Source organism: Cyprinus carpio, chromosome A3, assembly GCF_018340385.1.
Source record: "Cyprinus carpio isolate SPL01 chromosome A3, ASM1834038v1, whole genome shotgun sequence".
NCBI classification, from domain to species: Eukaryota; Metazoa; Chordata; class Actinopteri; order Cypriniformes; family Cyprinidae; genus Cyprinus; species Cyprinus carpio.
In genome coordinates, this window is record NC_056574.1 from 914,239 (window position 1) to 933,003 (window position 18,765).

At 40.8% G+C, this 18,765-nt stretch overlaps 2 protein-coding genes across 7 annotated transcripts; one reads left to right on the forward strand and one right to left on the reverse strand.

Moving 5' to 3' along the window:
• Positions 1–4,676: 4,676 nt before the first annotated feature.
• LOC109078290 (PH and SEC7 domain-containing protein 1-like) lies at positions 4,677–13,941 on the reverse strand. 4 transcript variants are annotated; one of them, XM_042715937.1, is made up of 16 exons: positions 13,859–13,941; positions 13,162–13,234; positions 12,733–12,853; positions 11,583–12,142; positions 11,188–11,272; positions 9,890–10,886; positions 9,733–9,813; positions 9,473–9,644; positions 9,277–9,366; positions 9,148–9,191; positions 8,904–9,076; positions 7,647–7,717; positions 7,304–7,449; positions 7,083–7,227; positions 6,009–6,155; positions 4,677–5,304 (listed from the first exon to the last, which is right to left on the reverse strand). In XM_042715937.1, exons 4-16 carry the CDS (start codon positions 11,982–11,984, stop codon positions 5,020–5,022), a joined length of 2,838 nt encoding a protein of 945 aa, XP_042571871.1. In that variant the 5' UTR covers positions 11,985–12,142; positions 12,733–12,853; positions 13,162–13,234; positions 13,859–13,941; the 3' UTR covers positions 4,677–5,019. The 4 variants fall into 4 exon arrangements, with proteins under 4 accessions (XP_042571871.1, XP_042571875.1, XP_042571881.1 ...); XM_042715941.1 differs by lacking the exon at positions 13,859–13,941 and adding an exon at positions 13,621–13,671; XM_042715947.1 differs by lacking the exons at positions 12,733–12,853; positions 13,162–13,234 and having other exon boundaries at positions 13,859–13,931.
• Positions 13,942–15,056: 1,115 nt separating this feature from the next.
• Positions 15,057–18,765, forward strand: LOC109078294 (zinc finger protein 664-like). 3 transcript variants are annotated; one of them, XM_042733600.1, is made up of 2 exons: positions 15,057–15,309; positions 16,328–18,765. In XM_042733600.1, exon 2 carries the CDS (start codon positions 16,399–16,401, stop codon positions 17,797–17,799), a length of 1,401 nt encoding a protein of 466 aa, XP_042589534.1. In that variant the 5' UTR covers positions 15,057–15,309; positions 16,328–16,398; the 3' UTR covers positions 17,800–18,765. The 3 variants fall into 3 exon arrangements, with proteins under 3 accessions (XP_042589534.1, XP_042589528.1, XP_018949152.1); XM_042733594.1 differs by lacking the exon at positions 15,057–15,309 and adding an exon at positions 15,403–15,896 and having other exon boundaries at positions 16,331–18,765; XM_019093607.2 differs by lacking the exon at positions 15,057–15,309 and adding an exon at positions 15,422–15,896.

An 18,765-nucleotide genomic window follows, 5' to 3' on the forward strand; every position in this document is an offset into this window, starting at 1 on the left:
ATGTGTTCTTTGGGCAAACCATGAAAAAAGAAGTTATAATGGGAGTAATAACTTGGCAACATTTTCATAAGAATATCTCTTATTTCATAGGAATATTGATCTATAATTTCTTTCCCCGTCGTGTCTCCCCAAAATGCCTGATTAACATGCGGTTTGGTGTCCTCTACAGAAGACATGTAAAAGGATGCCTTGTTTCGTTACAAAAACGTCTTATTACGATTTGAAACCCCATAATATTTTCCGAGATGTTTATTTACGACAAACTATTTGAAAATTAGTCAGACTGAAATGATAATTACGAAATATTATCATATTTCCCTAAGAGTGCTTAATTTGATCAGAATGTGCTCTGTATAAGACATCCAGACATAAAATTGCGGTATGTATGGCCTCAGAGAAATTCACTAAAATATAATGTCCTCTACAGAGGACAAAAGTCTATGCCTGGGTCCCAGGAGGGTATAAAAGCAAAACCCGATCGCCAAACATTTTGGCAAATCATTTTGATTCCGCTTTGCATGTACCTTTACCACTGCTCTGATTCTTGTGCGCATGTTTGCGTTTTTGTCCAGTTACGTTTTGACATCAAAACCTGAGGAAAAACTCCTGTAATTTCAATCCTCACGTAAACGCTTTGTCAAGTTTAAAAAACGAGCTGCTTTTTCGTAGTTTTTTATTGTTGTGCATGTAAATGCACTCAAACTTCTGTGTTCAAGCACGCAGAAACTAAAAACCAGGAACAAAAATGTACAAGTGTGTGTGTGTGTGTGTGTGTGTGTGTGTGTGTGTGTGTGTGTGTGTGTGATCATGGAGGCAAAAATTACACAAAATCCCTTCCTGTCATCAACCTCAAAAATTGTTTGCCAGTGCTGCCAACTGGGCTCCTGCCTGCTGCATAATGACCACAACTATCAAACCTTGATGCAGCTGAAATCCAAAGAGAGTGAGAAAAACAAGAATGTGTGGCCATAAAGGCAATGATAATACTTCCTCCCTGTCTCTTTTAACAGCCTCTTTCTGTATTTGTGCCTCACTCACACTGTTACCCCTCCCTTCCTCTCGCCCAGGGCGACTCAAGCCCTATTAGCATGGTGCTCGGGCTGTCGGTTTGCCAGTAATGAGTCCGGCAGCACAATACGGGCACCGGGCTGGAACAGCTGAGAGAGGACAAAGCCTCTGAAAATGGGACTGGGCAGAGGGCACAGAGAGAGAGAGTGGGGCCAGGAGTGTGTGGGCATGTGTTACTATCATCACAGGAGCCAAATAATAGGCAGACAGGGGCCCTTCAGGAGCTCCAGCCAAGAAGGCAGCTCACTGTTGGTGTGCTAATACTTCATGTGTGTTTCAAAGAGAGAGACCAAATGTTTACGCTCCCCGTCCTGCACCGCTCGACTGGAAACTTTGCGTTTTAGTCAACAACAAACTCCAAGTCCCCTCTAGAACCGTCGGTCTGCCAAAATAAATTAAGAGCCATGTCAGCTGACATCATGAAGCTGTTCTTCCTCAGTCTGCTGGTTATTTGTGGGTGAAGAGGGTCATTGTAGCTTTGACAGAAGCACTTAACCCAGATTGGGTGAATGAACCCACCAGCCTCATTAATTGATTTCAGCAGCAAACACTGTCAGTTTATGACATCAAATTTGCAGCCTTTTCAATGGCAATTAATTAGTGATCATTTCTGTTGAGCTTAATGTCCTCCATAGTGTGTTTGGTTTATGTTGAGGGAACGACATTCCTCAAGAGTACAGATCCAGCCCTAATAAACCTACATATTAATAAACAGGTTCATTATAAAAATGTGTGTAAAACAGCACATGGATTTCTGAGTATCCATGTCATGTGTCTTTGACAATCATTGATGAACCAAATGTATTTTGAAACTTTAAACAGCCAAATAATTTGCTCCTTTCTAAACTAAAAACAAACAAACAAATAAAAAAACAAACAAACAAACAAAAAAACCTTGCACTATTTACATGCACTATTCTTGAGGCATCAAATACAGCCTTAGAGGAAAAACATTTGAACACTTTGCTCTTACTCACATTCAAACCCACCACCAGGTCATGGATTAAACCTATTATATTGTTTCAAATGTTTGAATTAGGGAATTTATCCACAAAAATAGGACCATGCATTCTTTTTATGCTAAATGCCTCAATATAAGACAATCAATCCAAATAATCTGTTTATATCAGTTGTATAATTTCATATCAGTTTATTTCTTATGTCAGTTAAAATGTATAATAATAATTACGGGCATATGGGTTATAACATTGATTCTAAATAAATTACAACAAAGTTATTACAAAAATACTGTAGATTCGGGTTAACATTTTCCAAAAGTGATTTTCTAAATCTAATATTCATAAAACTAATAGCTGTATCTCAGTATTTTTTTTTTTTTTTTGTCTTTTTTGTCAGAAGTAGACTGCATAAACATGATGTAAGAACAGACTTGTAACCCAAAGGTTGCGGATTCGAGTCTCGATAGCGGCAGGGATTGTATGTGGGGGGAGTGAATGTACAGCGCTCTCTTCCACACTCAATACCACGACTGAGGTGGGACCCTTGAGCAAACCCCCAACTGCTCCCCAGCTCAGCAGCAAAAATGGCTGCCCATTGCTCCTGGTGTGTGTTCACGGTGTGTCTGTATGTGTGCACTTGGATGCAGAGCACAAATTCTGAGTATGGGACACCATACCTGGCTACGTCACATCCCTTCTGCCATGTTTATCTACTTTGTGTCAGAGGCCGCTACGCTCCATTTGGCACCAAACCATAAAAACAGCAAAGAGACATGATTTCCACTGGACTTGATGCAGGGTCTAGATGGGATTATATATTCTTTTTCAGGTATAATGTTTGGTGTTAGAAGAAGCTATATTTCCATATTGAAAAAAAAAAAACTATTTAATATTTTAAGAATAGAAAATATTTTAAGAATCTGCCATTAAAAAAAAAACAAAACTTTATGTTGAGAAATTTGGCAGTTACAGTGCTGGTAAATGTGAGAAAAATACTACTTGAAAGTTCAGCAGTAACTCCCCCCCCCCCCCCCCAAAAAAAAAGTTTGATGCATACAATAATGAACAGGGCAAATCATAAATGTCCACCTGCAGTCATATAAATGCATCAGTACATCAAGATGTACGTTATCTGCAAAAACACACAGGACGTGTCTTGCAGATAGCTTGCTTCATTTACCAGCATGAAAAATGTAGCCTGTTATTGTCCCAGGCAGCGTGTGTCTTCAGGCTGTTGTGAGTGGCAGTAATGTGGCCCAGCGCAGAGGCCAAACTCTGGTCACTGGCCAAGACACCCTAGGCCACTTTACCAGAAACCAACACAAATAAAAGTCTGCTTTAGAGTGACAGAATCATTTCCTCAAGGTCTGTGAGTGAAAGAAATGCTCAAAGATATTAAAGAACCCAAGAAAAGTTTAACCCACATATGAATCCTCATCTAAACTGGGAACTTAACTTTCGTAACATGACATACAAGACAACAAAGCCATTGTAAAGTGTGAGGAGATGGACGAATGAATAGACATGATACCTGTGCCTACAGTTTTGATTCACAGAGGTAAAATCTAGTAAAAAAATGACATGGGTCTTTAAAAAAAGTGTTTTATTTAACTTTCTCACACATCTCTCCATCTTGGAAGGTAACCAACCTCCAACAAACATCATGAGATGAACACAGGGGAGTGACGAGGAGCACTGGAGCAGATGGAGAATGAGCGAGAAGAACAGCCACCATCGAAACCAACTCTTCATCCGCCAAATCTGAGTGCGAGTGATGGCAAAAAGAGGAATTCAGAGGAATGATGTCAGAAATTTTTGTGATAGATCAAGCGAGAACGAGAGCGATGGATGCAACCCATGAGCAGTGGAGTGCTGGCTAGGACCCTTAATTAAGAAAAGCCTCCGCTTGCCTTTTTAATTACTCAACCAGGCCTGACAAGTGGCCACAAAACCCTTCAGCCATACAGACATGCAGGAACAAAAACACAGAAGAACTTGAGCTCACTCCAGTAAAAGCGGCTGCGCAGACGTCACGCTCCGTGGCTCCAGCACTGAGCACTGGTCGTGACCTTATGCCAACGGTGGAGCCAGGAACGGCTGCTGCTCACCTCGCGCAAACACAAGCGCGTCAGGGAAAGGTGTAACGGTGAAAACAGCTCGACTGTAGCAGTTGATTCAAAATAACAGACATCCTTAAACTCTATAGTATTTTGTAACACTCTATGAGGAATGTGTGTTCCTGTAGGTTTGTTAAACATAATTCTATCTAGCAGCTGCAGGATTTCAAATCGCTCAAGTATTAAATTAATCGTCTCACCATATTTAGAGGCACATTTGTACTTACACTGGTGCTTCATAACGTGGTATAAGAGCAGAGGTCTGGCTTTAAGTGGCGTTCAATCATTTTCTAACTCACTGACAGTCTGATTGTTTTTCCTCACAATCTGTTTATGTGTCAACAGGCGGCATTATCTGATATTGGCTTTTCAGATCTTTATCAAGTGACACATCCTGAGCATCCAGAGCCTAAAGGCACAATCCATCACAAACATCCTCAGCATCTGAGCTTAATGACGGCTGTTGTTTAAATGAAAGGATATGAGATATTCACAAACATTTGATACACAAAAGCCATTCAGCAACGGTGCATTCAGAGGAAAATGTGCTTTACTATGGTTCTCTTGACAACACATTACATCCAGGAACTCTTATTAAGATGTGAGGTAAGAACTAATGACTTGGAGCTTGTCCTTCATTTAAACATCTTGAGCAACATCTCCCTCTTGTGGACGGTACGAACAGTGTCAATTAATAAGAGCATTGTGCAAAAAATATCTGTATTTAAAAAGACTACAGTTGTTGCTATTTTTACTTTGGATGGGACAGACTTAAAAAATATATTAAATGACATAAAATCTTAAAGGATTCAAGTGCTTCAAGCATAGCTTGACAGTTTGTGTGTAAGAGTTCAAACACTCTAGTCCTGATTTTTTCAAAGCTCTTTGTTACTGCGGGGAATTATGATCTTTCGGTAGGTCCGTCTCTCTGAGATGTTGCGTCTGACTTTGACGACAGGGTGAGGAGGTGTTTCTAACTCCAGAGACGGACTGGAGTGAGATCGCTTCATCCCAGCATCGGCCTCATCCTGCTGCTCGTCCATCACTCCTCTCCACAATCCCTCATCAAACACATTCAGTTTGTCTCCGACCGATGAATCAGACTTCTCCAGCTCCTGCCAGGCCTCCAGAACTTTAAGATAGACTTCATAACGAGACTTCTGTGAAAAGGAGCAGACAACAGTCTTCACTCATAGCTTCTACAGTGGAATTAAACTGAGTTACAGCATGAAGAATGATACAACATAGTAAGGGTTAAAAGCTTTCATGTCATCTGTGGCCTTTTTTGATGAAAATGCTGTATGTACACTAGATCTGGCACAAACAATGTAGGTAGGGAAATATGGCGTATACAAAAGCTCTATTCATTATCCTCTATCCTGAAATGATCATTAGCTGTTTTTATCATCTGCATTTCATTTCCATATGCATAGTGAGGTCCAGAAATGTGACACTACTGCTTTTAACAGTACTAAAAAAAATAGGAAATCAAGAGATAATACTGACTGTAAATATCACATCGCTTAAAATGTCCATGATTACCATCTTGTTTTCCTGCAAAAAATATAGGGATAGTTCACCCAAAAAAGAAAAATCTGTCATCATGGAACAAGACTCAGGGTGAGTAAACAGTGACAGAATTAGCATTTTTGGGTGAACTTAACTGTCCCAATAAACAGAAATTCTCCTCAGATGCAGAATGTTGACTTGTTTTCAGAACAAGAGCTTTTGTTTTTCTCAGCCCATTGGCGATACTTATATCTCACTAATCTTGTGTGTGTGTCATTTATACATCAGGCCTCTGGAGTTTGTAAGTGAAATGCATTGTGTATTATAAGAAGGTCCTGTGGTGACAAACACACACCTCGTACTGTAAGTACTCCTCTCTCTGCCTGAGCTCCTCCAGCTCTCTGGCTTTGCTCTTTCTGCTGTCCGGCGCCTCCTGCTGGAGAGACGTCAGGTCCTGCTGAAAGCTGTGCAACATGGCTGCATGCGATTGCAGCTGTTTGTCCTGTGAAAACAATAACAGATGCAAACACACCGATCCACACCCTAAACGACGAATAGATGCTTGTCATTCTGAAAGACTCTCTAATGAAAGCAGGGAAAATAATGAATAGGGAACATGGTGTCTACAGACAAACATTTTTGTCCTTTGGTGTGGGTGGATGCTAATATATTTATGATCATAGTTTTTATTATTGGAGTGAATGTGTATTCAGGTATATTGTCCGTGATCAGGCATGTGACAGTATCAAACTTTCATGTTGCGATTAATTGCTAATGCTTTTATCACTATATATTGTATTATCAGATATTTAGTTCAGTTTAGCGCCATCTGCTGTCAGAGAGTGAATGTGCACTTTCATTCAGCGCCACATGCGCTTCTCATTCGAGCTTGTTTAAATGAGAGTGTGCAGCAGTGTTGTACATTGTGACCAGTTGATGGGAAAAGAAGTATTCTTAAAATGCACTCAGAAAATCTGAATAATTTGTAATAAATAATTATTCACAGTATTTTGAAGTTCCCACGATAACAATATCGTGCATCTTCATTATTGTGATATATCGCATTACCGAATACCGGCACATGTCTATCTGTGATAGACAAGTTTAAATTGTAGTCAATCATATCCACTGACAACTGTTGACTAGTGGGCTTACCCTGTTGTAAAAACAGCATATGCTGGTTAGGTAAGTTTTGAAGCATTGCTACTGGTTTGAGCTGGATCAAGCTGGTCCTTAGCTGATTTAAGCTGGTCATGTGCTGGTCCTAATCAACTAGCTTCTGCTCAGGACCAGCTTAAACCAGTTCATGACCAGTTAAGGACCAGCTCAAACCAGCAGCAATGCTTCAAAACATACCTAACCAGCATATGCTGTATTTACAACAGGGCAGTTACTTCCGGACAGAGAAGCAGATCAGAAAGGCTGTTACCAGCATGAGGTTGGACTGTGTCGCGGGCAGGATGGGCCGACAGAACTTTCTCTGAGAGCCAACAGCAGCGGGAAACGGAGGTGAGGAGTACAGAGCAGACACAAGGTTGATCCGGCCGATCCAGGAGTTCATCTGCTCTGTGGAACTGAAGAACGCGTGACGATCACTCAGACCGAACTGTGAAATGATATGGTTTAAGAATAATCTGCACACAAACTCACGCAGCCTCAAAGAGGAAAACTCTCCAATCGGCCGTCTGCAGGCGAAACACATGAGGGCGTTTGGTGTAATTCAGAGCTTGCTCCGCCAGAGCGTGATGAACGCTGACCACTTCCTCTGAGCTCTGGCAGTCCTTCACGTAATCATCCTAGACAGACAAGAGACACGGCTCACCTATGACCGTTTTTACTGAATTTGTATTGATGCTTTGGCAAGGTTGTTTATAAATGCAGACATGCTAAAGCATGGTCAAACATGAAGACAGAGCGTGTGTCACCACTCTGGCTGTCCGTATGCATTTATTTAAATCTTACTAATATCCAGGATCAGTATCTGGCAACAAACCTTCTGCAGGTAAAGAACCATTCCCTTCAGCATGGCATAAAATGTCTTCCAGCTTCGTTTCCCCCATGGAGCTGTAAATCAGTTCAGTTGGTTATCAGTGTGTTTGAAATATTGCCTGTCCAGCGCAATTCTTGGGATCCAAATGCACAACTCATTGATTAAACATTTGAAAAATTACTTAATAATGAAAAGTTAATTTGTGAGCTCTGCTAGATTTTTTCAGTTTTTATCGGTGGTGCTTTAAAGGGGATGAATTATTACTTGTTGAAGAGATTCTGAGGCCCGTTTCACACATACTTGTTTGCAGTGCATATGCAGTGTGTATTTTTTTTTTGCTTTTTGCCTGTGCCTGTCTTTACAGGTTAGACCCCACTGAGTCAACACATGGCTTTTTGGCTAGGTTTAAAACAAGGAAAAGTGCATTAGACAAATGAGGCATCATAACAGATGGCACTCGTGGAGGTAGAAAACTGTTCTATATGACCTGCATAAATATTTAAAGGCAAAAGAAAAGGCACAGAAGCTGGCTGTTTCTGTCAATGGTAAGTTTTCATTTAAAATGTTTGTGATAGCCTACTACCTTTAACGTAAAAACGTAGGCTATAGGTTATGTTTAAATGTTTTGCCACTTGCTTGAGCAACTTAATATGTAAATCTATATAGAATTAAATTGAATAATACATATTTATATTTATTGTGTTTACACGTGACTATGTCTATGAAAGATTGTATTTTTGTACTGTGTAAAAAGAATCACAATGCTAAAAAAACATTTTTAGTATCAACGTTTGGATTTGAAATCAAGATATTAATGTTGTGTTTGTGGATCAGTAGCGGACTGTAAATGCGTCCTGTGTAAAAGCACAATGAGCCTGTGCTGCTTCTGTACCACATGTGCTGTACACGTAAAGCACACGGACTGCATTTGGACTGCACACGGTTCAAGTGTCAAACAGGTATTAGTGACTTGTCTGTCAGCAGCACAGTGAACACTGCCTCAACAAACATAAATTCACCTAAAATCATACTTCAGATTGTCTGCTGTGAGCAGTAATGTTGTTGATTTGTGAAAGGACTATGATCGTTTTTTGAAATAAAATGTTAAAGTTAATTGCTCTTTTTATTTGTTTAATATTGATCAGTTAGGCTACTGAAGGGCTGCACACAGAAATGTGTCTAAATGCTGTCTGGTGAATATAGCCTCCTAAATACTGACTACTGTTTATCACACTTGTCTTTATCCACACTGTGACTCACTGCGTTTGCCATCAATGTCTGCGTGCGCTTTGCGCTTTAAAAAGCCTTTCTGGAACACGGTGGCCTTGGTGTCATGAGGGAGATCCTGGAACGGGTTACTCTTTGAGCGCAGACATCCATCCTGGTCCAAATCCTGCTCGAGCATCATGGATTTAGCCAGAACCTTATCCTCTCTAGGAAAAGAGATAAACATGATGAGACATCAGATCAAAGTCAGATCAGCACCGCAGGTCAGTTTACTCACATGGCCCACTGCAGTGGATCACTCTTGATGGAGCTGTAGAGACTCTGAAAGAGACAGAAGAAACAGAATTACTACTGAACTAATAATGCAACACGTGAACAACCCGGGATGAAGATTTGGTGCTCACACCTTCAGATAGTCCTTGTTGAAATTCTCGCCTCCATTCATGCCATCCAGATTTGACACAAATTCAGATGAAGTCATGGGCTTCCCAACATTCTGATGAAAACAAAAGAGTTACTCTCTCAAAGACTGGACTCCTCCAGGTAATGGAGTTTAGGGTCTTAATCTTTTTCTATGATTGTTAGAGATACATGAGACTCACTTGTCCATGCAGGTCTGTGTTAAGCAGCATTATGGCGCACGTGAGCGTGAGCACAGATCCCACTGAGGAGAACGTGTCAGGATTACACTGCTGGAAACGAGAGGAGAAGTGCTGCAGGACTCTCTCTCGCTCCTGAGTTTCACCGATCAAAACCACCTCCTTCAGAAATGACCTAAGAATCAGGAAGAACGATCTTTGAAAAGCGACCTCTTGATGCATCTCCTCATTGTGTGCTCATATGTTGGGAATGAGAATCTTACCGGAGCGCTTGCTCCAGACTTTGGTTGGTGAAGTCAAAGAATTTGAGGTACTCCTCCCCAACAGCATGACTGAACTCATTGCTATCAAAAGAAACAGCTAATGGTAAGATTTGCTTATAATTGCATGATACATAATCAATGCTATGTAAAGACTTACTCTTTGTCCAGATGTCTGACCACATCTGTACGCCGAAAACCGTCCAATCTGTAGAGCTTCACAGCCAAGTGTTGAGCCTTGGCCCTGTCCATGACCTCAACGCTACCGTTGATGCAGGGACCAGCAGTATTCGTGTCTAGAACAGGCAGCTTGTCCTGCATATGGTGCTCTGATGTCATATCCTGTGCATGTTGTGCCATGTCTGTCAGCACTGTAGGTTGGTTCATGTCACTGGATGTGTCTGAGCACTCTGATGGCTCCATCTCTGATTGTGGCGTCTGCTCGCAGGGTTTCTCCTCCTCTGAACACTGGATCTGCTCTGAGGATTCGTTCTCATCTGGACATCCGAACTGCTCGGGCTGATCTCCCAGCTCAGACTCTGCTTGCTCTGGTAGCCCATTTTCAGGTTCAGACTTTTGTTCTGAACCGACAGGTTTTTCTACATATTCTTGGTCTTGTGCATTGAATTGCTCTGAGTGGTCCTGAATCTCTTCTGCATGTTGAAAAGTGCCATTATTCTGGTTCATCTCTGTCACTGTAACAGTTGTGCTTATCTTTTCTGGCTCTCGTGTCAGTATTACTTCCTCGATCTCCACTGAATTGTCCATAAGGTCCGACAGCTGCTCTGGTTGTTCTGTTGGGCCTGTAATGATGGCATCCTGTGATTGATCAGGCTGGACCTCTGGAGGAATTGACTCTTCCTTTTCCAGACATTGATCAGGTCCTTGAATCTGATCCTGAATATCGGTTCTTGCATCTGATGATTCTCCATTTGCTTCGGTCTCAGTCCACTCTCTTGTTTGCTTTTCACTGCCTGAATCTTTGGTTTCCTCATCGGCAAAATTCATTTGGGGAAGGACTAACGTGTCAGGTTCCTTATCGTCATGCGACTGTGAGCTGTCTTGATCCAGTTGAATCTCTGAGTCTCGTGCATCCATAAAGATCTGAATATCATCAGAAGGTTCAGAATGCTCTTCAGTCACATCTGCTCTGGAATCTGATGGAAAACAGCACAGATAAATACTTCCATGCAATATTGATTTCTGAGAACAACAAAAGACCCTACAATACAACACCAAGTCCAAACCTCTAGGAATGAAAAGGCTGATGGGAAACTCATGTGCATGTGGTCACATTTTAAAGGTTATGCAACAAAACTCATGAGGAAGAAGTGATATCGACCAAGTCAGCAAACAGTTCAACATTCACAGCTGACGAACACATGGCCATTTCACAAATGTCACATAATTACAACCACACCCCTATATGATTGAAATAATTTAGACTTAAAACGTTACCGTTGACATCTGCAAATGACATGGAGGGCTCTTCATGTAAAAGTGCCAGTTGTGTTTGGGTATCTGACTTCTGAGCATCATATGTCTATTGGAGGGGGAAAAAAAAAACTTTAGAACACATTCATTTCACTCAAACAAACATACATTTGCCATCTTTATCTTCTGGTCAATTCTAAACCAACTCAAACTGATATTGTAATTAATTCAAACAAACTTTACTTTATGTTCTGAAAGTTGTTAAACTCACTTATAAAGCTGTTCTTTTGAAGTAACAATATATAAAAGCACATTAAAAAGTGCACACACACAGTATTAAGGAAGCAGGTCACTGGTTACTGATACAAGAACATGTCTACCAGAAAAACCACAAGGCCCTTCCGGTTTCACTGAAATACCTGGGAAGACGCAAGTCTAACATCGAGTTGTGACTCAGCTTCAGGTAAGAAATCAACAATGGCGTCCTGATTTGTGTTATAATTGAGATCTGCAGACGGAAGATCCAATGTCCAGTCGAAACTTGGCTCGGCAATGGAGTCCAGTTCAGTCTCAGATGATCCGGGAGGCTCTGTGGGCGTTTCTGGGGCATCCCATTGCACAGTAGCATAAGAAAGAGGAGCACAGGGAACAGTGACAGGGTACAAAGACACACCGTGATCTGGCAGGTCCAGACCCTCGCAGCTCTTCCTGGGGATGGTCTCATTCTCAAGGGTACTTTCATTATCCTGTTTCATCCTCTCTATGTACTGCATGGCCTCCAGGTAAGGCTCAGATTCCTGATAGTCTACGATATCCTCCATAGTCTTCTCATTCAGATGGTCATCATGAACAGTTTAGGAAGAGCTCATGTCAGTCTTTGTCCTCCGTGATGAGCAGGGCATCCATTTTGAGATCGTCACTCAGAAACACGGTTTCCTCCCACACCGACCAAAATTTTCAAGCTACAAACTCCAAGAGCCTGAGATTTCAGAAAACAATCTATATCATGATCATTCATTATAAACATTTTGAGAATGTAAATCTTCACTTTAGTCTAAAGTGCATCGGTAGAGATAAAACCCTTTCATTAGCCATCATATCTGCGCAGCTATGATACCACAAAACCACGACACTTTACAGCCATGTGCATGAGACTGCTGAAACTTTAATTTCATTCAATTTAATTGACGATCCGTGGAAGCTGTTTGTGTTCAGCATTTACACAACAAAGGCAATATAAATAAAGACAATATAAACCATCAAGCTGACATGAAACACTGCAAAAAGAGAATCATCTGTAGAATCAGGTTTATTTGATAATCATACACTTCTCATGATGAAAGTCCAAACGACAGGATCAGAGTCAGTTTTTGCAGTGCTGAAACAGTCTGTCAAAACCACACAGAAATGAGCAATAAATTCTTTACATGTCATTTATTAGGCAATGGAGTCCTCCGTAAGCAACATGCCTGGTTTGCATGTTCACATTCTCTTAAAAAACAGCACACGACTAAATCAATGACTTGATTTATAATATCTAATGTGATGATAGTAGAGAATGGAGCTCACCTCAGCCGTGTCCTTCAGTGAAGCCACTTTTCAAGACACACAGAGCGGATGTGCTCTGCAATGACTTTTGCTCAAGCAGCACTGAGGCACATTTACACTTCCTGACCACAAACAACCACCACTGACAGTGAGAGAGAGAGAGAGAGAGAGAGAGAGAGAGAGAGAGAGAGAGAGAGAGAGAGAGAGAGACATAGAGAGAGACATAGAGAGAGAGGGAGAGAGAGAGACATAGAGAGAGAGGGAGAGAGAGAGACATAGAGAGAGAGGGAGAGAGAGAGACAGTTGAGGGTGCTTGGCGAGACTAAAACACTGCAAAACAGTGAAACTCAGTGAGTTCTTTACTTGCAGTTACAATCACTATAATCATCACCATTAGCACAGATAAACACAAGACTGACAGACAGACACTGAGATGAAACATGAACTGACCCTCTAACAGTAATAGATTATAGATCAGCATATCACTTCCTGCTGCTTCTCACATCACCTCACACTTCCTGTGCTGTGGAAAACATGAATATGAAAAAGGCATCTTATGTTTCTGACACTTTCACAGTCCAGTGACATAAACTGTTTCATTGCAACACACACAGTTTAATCTTCATCTGATCTGTGATGGTCAGAATGTGTTTAAACAATAACAAAACACTATTCATGACATTCACACTTAAGTTCAAAAGTTAAAGGGGACTGAGAATATACAAAAAGCATGATATTAATACGTTTTCAGGACAGCAGTTAAATGGACAGTCTATGACATTAAAGAAAACTTAAAGAAATGGTACATTATTTGAAAAGTGTTATTAGGCTACACACAAACAAGAGAGCAAATAAGTAAAAAACAAACAAACAAACAAACAACAACAACAACAAAAACAAATAGCCTACATCACACTAGATCACCGACTCTCTGTCCGAACAGATTTTCTTTTCAAGTTCATCTTTAGGTGAATCAGATGAAATCCGTGATGCGGCGGTCGTTTTCAAAAAATCATTCGCAAACAAGTCCAACAGCATTTTTTGCATTTTACAGGTACAGAATTCGGTTCAAATGACACACAAAAGTCAACGCAAAAAAAAAAAAAAAAAAAAAAACACCATTCAGCACCTGACAAATTTCACTCACCGGCTTTGTGTTGTTTTTTACTGCGGTCAGGCCAGCCTCCACTTTGAAACACACGGTCATTCTAGCCGCCAAGTTGTTTTATGTTGCGCGCATATACTAGGCGTTACGGTAATAGATCAAAGGAAAAGCGATCTCTGGCATTCATTTAGCCTTTTGAGCCAGTTTCTCTGTCAATAATGAAGGAATGAGTGAATGAATTCATGAATGAATGAATACATTTAAAATAATACAAATGTTTAAAAAAACGGTCTGATAAAATGAAAATGACTTCAAATGTTGAGTAATATTAAATGTAAAATGTTCAAATAAAATTAAAATAACTGATGAGAAATAACAAAATAAAACTCTATCACGAACTTGCATATAACCATATGTATCTGTAAATTCACATAGTTATAAAAAGAAAACTCCCTGTCTCCACACACACACACACACACACACACACACACACGCACACACACACACACACACAAGTTTCACTTTTGATTAACAGTACACCACTCCAGAATGTCATTTTCCCAATGTCAGGACTGTCTGATTTCCAATTACACATTACACATTTCGACAGTCTAATTTCAATTCAGATTAATAGTCCAATACCAGAGTGTCACTCAGCCAGTTTCAGGAAGATCTGATGTTGCATTACAAAATAAAAGCCCTCAAAAACTCATATATGACCAGTTTTGTCTTTGCTTTTGGATAGCTCTAAAAAGGAAACTCCCTGTTTCCACAGAACAATTTCAATTCAGATTGACAGTCCAGCACCCCAGTCAGTGTCACTCAGCCAGTTTCAAGACGATCTGATGTTGCATTACAAAATAAATGCACTCTAAAAACTCATATTCTACGTGCCTGTGATTTTGAATAGCTCTAAAATGAAAACCCAGTGTGTCACTCAGCCAGCTTTATTTTGTAATGCAACATCAGATCGTTCTGAAACTGGCTGAGTGCCATCCTGGGGTAGTGGACAATTAATCTGAATTGAAACTGGTGTGTGGAAACAGAGAGTTTCCTTTTTAGAGTTATCCAAAATCACAGGCAGAACAGGTAGAATATGAGTTTTGGGGGTCTTTTATTATGTAGTGCAACATCTGACAGTCCAGAAATTAGTTGAGTGACACCCTGGGGTAGTGGCTATTAATCTGAATTGAAACTGGTCTGTGGAAACAGGGAGTTCTACATTTACTATTACTCAACGTCATTTCAATGTTATCAGAACTTTTTTTTTTAAACATTTCTATTTTTTTTTTTTTTTATTATTATCATTATTATTCGTTAGTTCATTCATTCATTCATTATGGACAGATAAACTGGCTCAATAAATTAATGCCAGAGATCGGTTTTGCTTTGATCTGAGTTTTTATAGGCTTTTACCGTAACGCATAGTACCACAAAACAACGTGGCGGCTAGAATGACCGTGTTTTTCAAAGTTGAGGTGGCCTGACCGCAGGTATTTATTTATTTTTTTTCTTCTTTTTTTCCTGCGATACCGATGCGCGTCTACAGGAAAATGATCATACGATTGGCTGTTGGGAAAAGCGAAAGAATTGTATGAATTGTGTTGTCATGTCATTGATCCAGAGACAAAGACTAACAAAAAGTAATCGATCTATACAAGTGAATGGCTTTCAGAACAAATGCTGTCGTAAGTTTAAATAAAGGTATACAACGTATAGATAATTATAGTTCGAAATGACGCGTTATATCGCCGAAAGCATATCGAAAAAAAGCAATCAGAGCGGCTGTAATTTTCTTCCAATCCCGAAGGGGCAGCGGTGAGTCCGGCGGCGCTCAGGATTGTTCCGCGGTCACTGCGGCTCTGTGTATTTGTTGAAATGGCGAAGTTTGGCGATTTAAAAGCCTTTCTTGAATCTTCATTAAATGAAATCTTCCGTGCGACCGTCAGTGACATTCTAGATTCAGTGGAACAAACTGTCGGCGAGTATCAGCATAAAATTCAGCGAATTGAGTCCGAAAATGAAGATCTGAGAAAACGACTGTGTGCAGAAGAAAACAGGACAAATTATATCAAAACTGGTGCGTGCAATTTGCTAAATTATATCATAGTTAGTATACACTGCTCTGTTTTTTGCTTAATGCGTGAAAATGTGTTGCACATAATAGCTGTGTGCATTTGATTATTCCCTCTGTGATTATCATTTGCAAACGCATCTGATATAACGTTATATGTAAATGTAAATAACAAGGTGTGTCCAGGGGTGAAGTATTTGTTTCTAAAATCCAATTCACTCTGTCATAACAAACAGGAACATTTAATCCATATAACGAAACTGCTGTTTGTTATCATCTGATATGTTTTTCAACCAGTAATGTTTTATGTAAACTCTATTTTAATCCTCTGCAAGAGTTTAACTCTTTGGAGATCAGTGTGATTTCCTTTGTTACTCGTGACTTATATTGAACATATCATGTTGGCCAGTAAAAATATGTTTTTGTGTGTGTTGCAGAAGATGAAGATTGTGTTGTGGCTCAGCTTGACTTTTCAAGAGACACTTTCAGCCAGACTTCATCTGCTCATATGAATGAATACAATGATCAGACGAAGATGGTTGGAGATTTACTGTGCAGCCATACAAAATCACAAACCACAGATGTCACGTCGTTCCAGCTAAACAAGGATTGTGCAACAACATATTTATTTGTAAAGGCCGACCCAGACACGGAGGATGGATGTGCTGTCGACCTTTCAGATCCTCATGCGTCTCCTAAATACACCTGTAAAGAAATAAAAATAGAGGATACTAAGGAGAACTTTGACTCTGAACATCACGCTTTATTTAAACATCCGTTAGAGCCAGAGATCAACTCTAATGACTGTGATGTTAAAGTAACGGTAGTGTCAGACACACACCTTTATCATGTTGATGAAGGTGAGTGCAGCAGACATGCAGCGTTGGAGAATGGAGTACGGGAGTCACCGGAGCCCGATATCATCTCTGATGAAGAGTCTAATACAGACAGACTGTCCGATGAGGGACTTTCTGGACTGCTGCATATGACGGCGTCGACGCCAAACTCACAAGAGCTGACACCAAATTATTCCCGCGGTCAGTTTAACAAGAGCGTCAAGCGCCAAGCATCACGCAGCATCCAAATGAGACCTCAAAGCTCTGAGAAGATGCACATCTGCGGCCAATGCGGGAAGGGGTTCGACCGAGCCGATCTCCTGAAGAACCACCAGCGCACGCACACGGGAGAAAGACCCTTCGCCTGTAACCTGTGCGGGAAGAGCTATGGCCACCAGGGCCAGCTGCGCATCCACAAGAGGATCCACACAGGCGAGAGGCCGTACTGCTGCCCGCACTGCGGCAAACGATTCAACGAACACAACCAGCTTAAAGTCCACCTACGGACCCACACGGGCGAAAGGCCATACACCTGCACCGTATGTAGCAAAACCTTCACCAATGCCGGAAACCTGAGGAGCCACCAGAGAGTCCACACCGGAGAGAAGCCATACGCCTGCGGCCAGTGCGGGAAGAGGTTTAACGGTATGGGTGACCTTAAAACACACTACCGCATTCATACGGGCGAAAAGCCGTACCGCTGTGAGCTGTGCACCAAGACCTTCAGCCAGGCCGGGCATCTGACCATCCACAAGCGCATGCACACCGGCGAGAGGCCATACAGCTGTGGTGAGTGTGGGAAGCGCTTCACGGTGGCCAGTAGCCTGAAACTGCACCAATTAACACACACCGGAGAGAAACTGCACACCTGCTCGCACTGCGATAAGAGCTTCAGCCGGGCCGGACACCTCAAGAGACACGAGCTGGTCCACTCCAAAGAGAAGCTGTATTGCTGCACGCACTGCGACAGGAAATACAGTGACCAGTCGTCTCTGAAGAAACACCAGAAACTGCACATGACGGCCGAGAATGAAGTTGACCAGAGCGCTGCTGCAGCGCTTGTCACAGAGTAGCAGTGACCAGACCGTAACATGTTCCTGCATCTTCATTCATCTTCCTCATCATGTTCCCCAGTATCGCTTCTTACAATAAACATGTTGAATCTGCTGGGTTAAAGCGACCGTTTGATTGAAATGATGGTTCCTGTGATTGAAAATATAATTTTGAAATGCATTGAATCATAACGACTTAAGGATCGTGAGATCTGATGTTCATCCCTAATACTGAATGGTTGTCATATTCATGTTTAAGAATACCATGGCATTATCATGGTAGATTTTGGCCCGTTGCACAGTACACATACTGTATTGATGTTTGATAATATAGATAGGTCTTCATTCCTTTAGACAGTGTGTTTTCTGTCTGTGATTGTATAAATTAATGTTGTCGTCCTGTATGACCTAGTCTGTTAAATATCAGTTATGATGTGAGCACATCTTAGATGAAATGCAATTTAACTTAAGCACCTTCTATAAGATGTTCTCTATTGTATTGTGAATTAATGTTAATAATTTCAACTCCTCTTAAATGTTAACTCAAAGCTTCAGTGACAGAATGAAGCTTTTTAAATAGGTCAGTGTACTGTTTGAATCTTTAGATTTACTAGTATTTGAGCTCCATTGATCATAACTGAAGACCATACTGTGTCACTGTTCATGAAGCTCAGTCATATTGATCCTATAAAGATGCTGTATCATATTGGATTATGAATTTCTAGGCCTCTAAATGATTAACATGATCAAACTTTGCTGTTAAACCTATTGCACACAATCTACTACATGCCTTCTTTCATCTGATTGACAGTTTAGGCTTTCTTTTTTCCAAGTAAAAGGTCTTTTAGTATAATTGTACAAATGTCCACCTTCAGCTTGTGCTTCACGTGTCTGTTCGCTATCAAATCCTTAACGATTTTTATCAAAACGTGAGAATAACTTTGATATTGTTAGTAATATGTCAAGATAAACACGTACTGGACTGAA

Coding starts and splice junctions, on each gene's coding strand:
- LOC109078290 (XM_042715937.1), bottom strand. CDS start 11,984: ATGGAGGATATCGTAGACTATCAGGAATCTGAGCCTTACCTGGAGGCC. Junction 9,645..9,732: donor AGTCTGGAGCAAGCGCTCCG/GTAAGATTCTCA, acceptor CCTGATTCTTAG/GTCATTTCTGAAGGAGGTGG. Junction 9,077..9,147: donor GATCCACTGCAGTGGGCCAT/GTGAGTAAACTG, acceptor CTCTTTTCCTAG/AGAGGATAAGGTTCTGGCTA.
- LOC109078294 (XM_019093607.2), top strand. CDS start 15,695: ATGGCGAAGTTTGGCGATTTAAAAGCCTTTCTTGAATCTTCATTAAAT. Junction 15,897..16,327: donor GACAAATTATATCAAAACTG/GTGCGTGCAATT, acceptor TGTGTGTTGCAG/AAGATGAAGATTGTGTTGTG.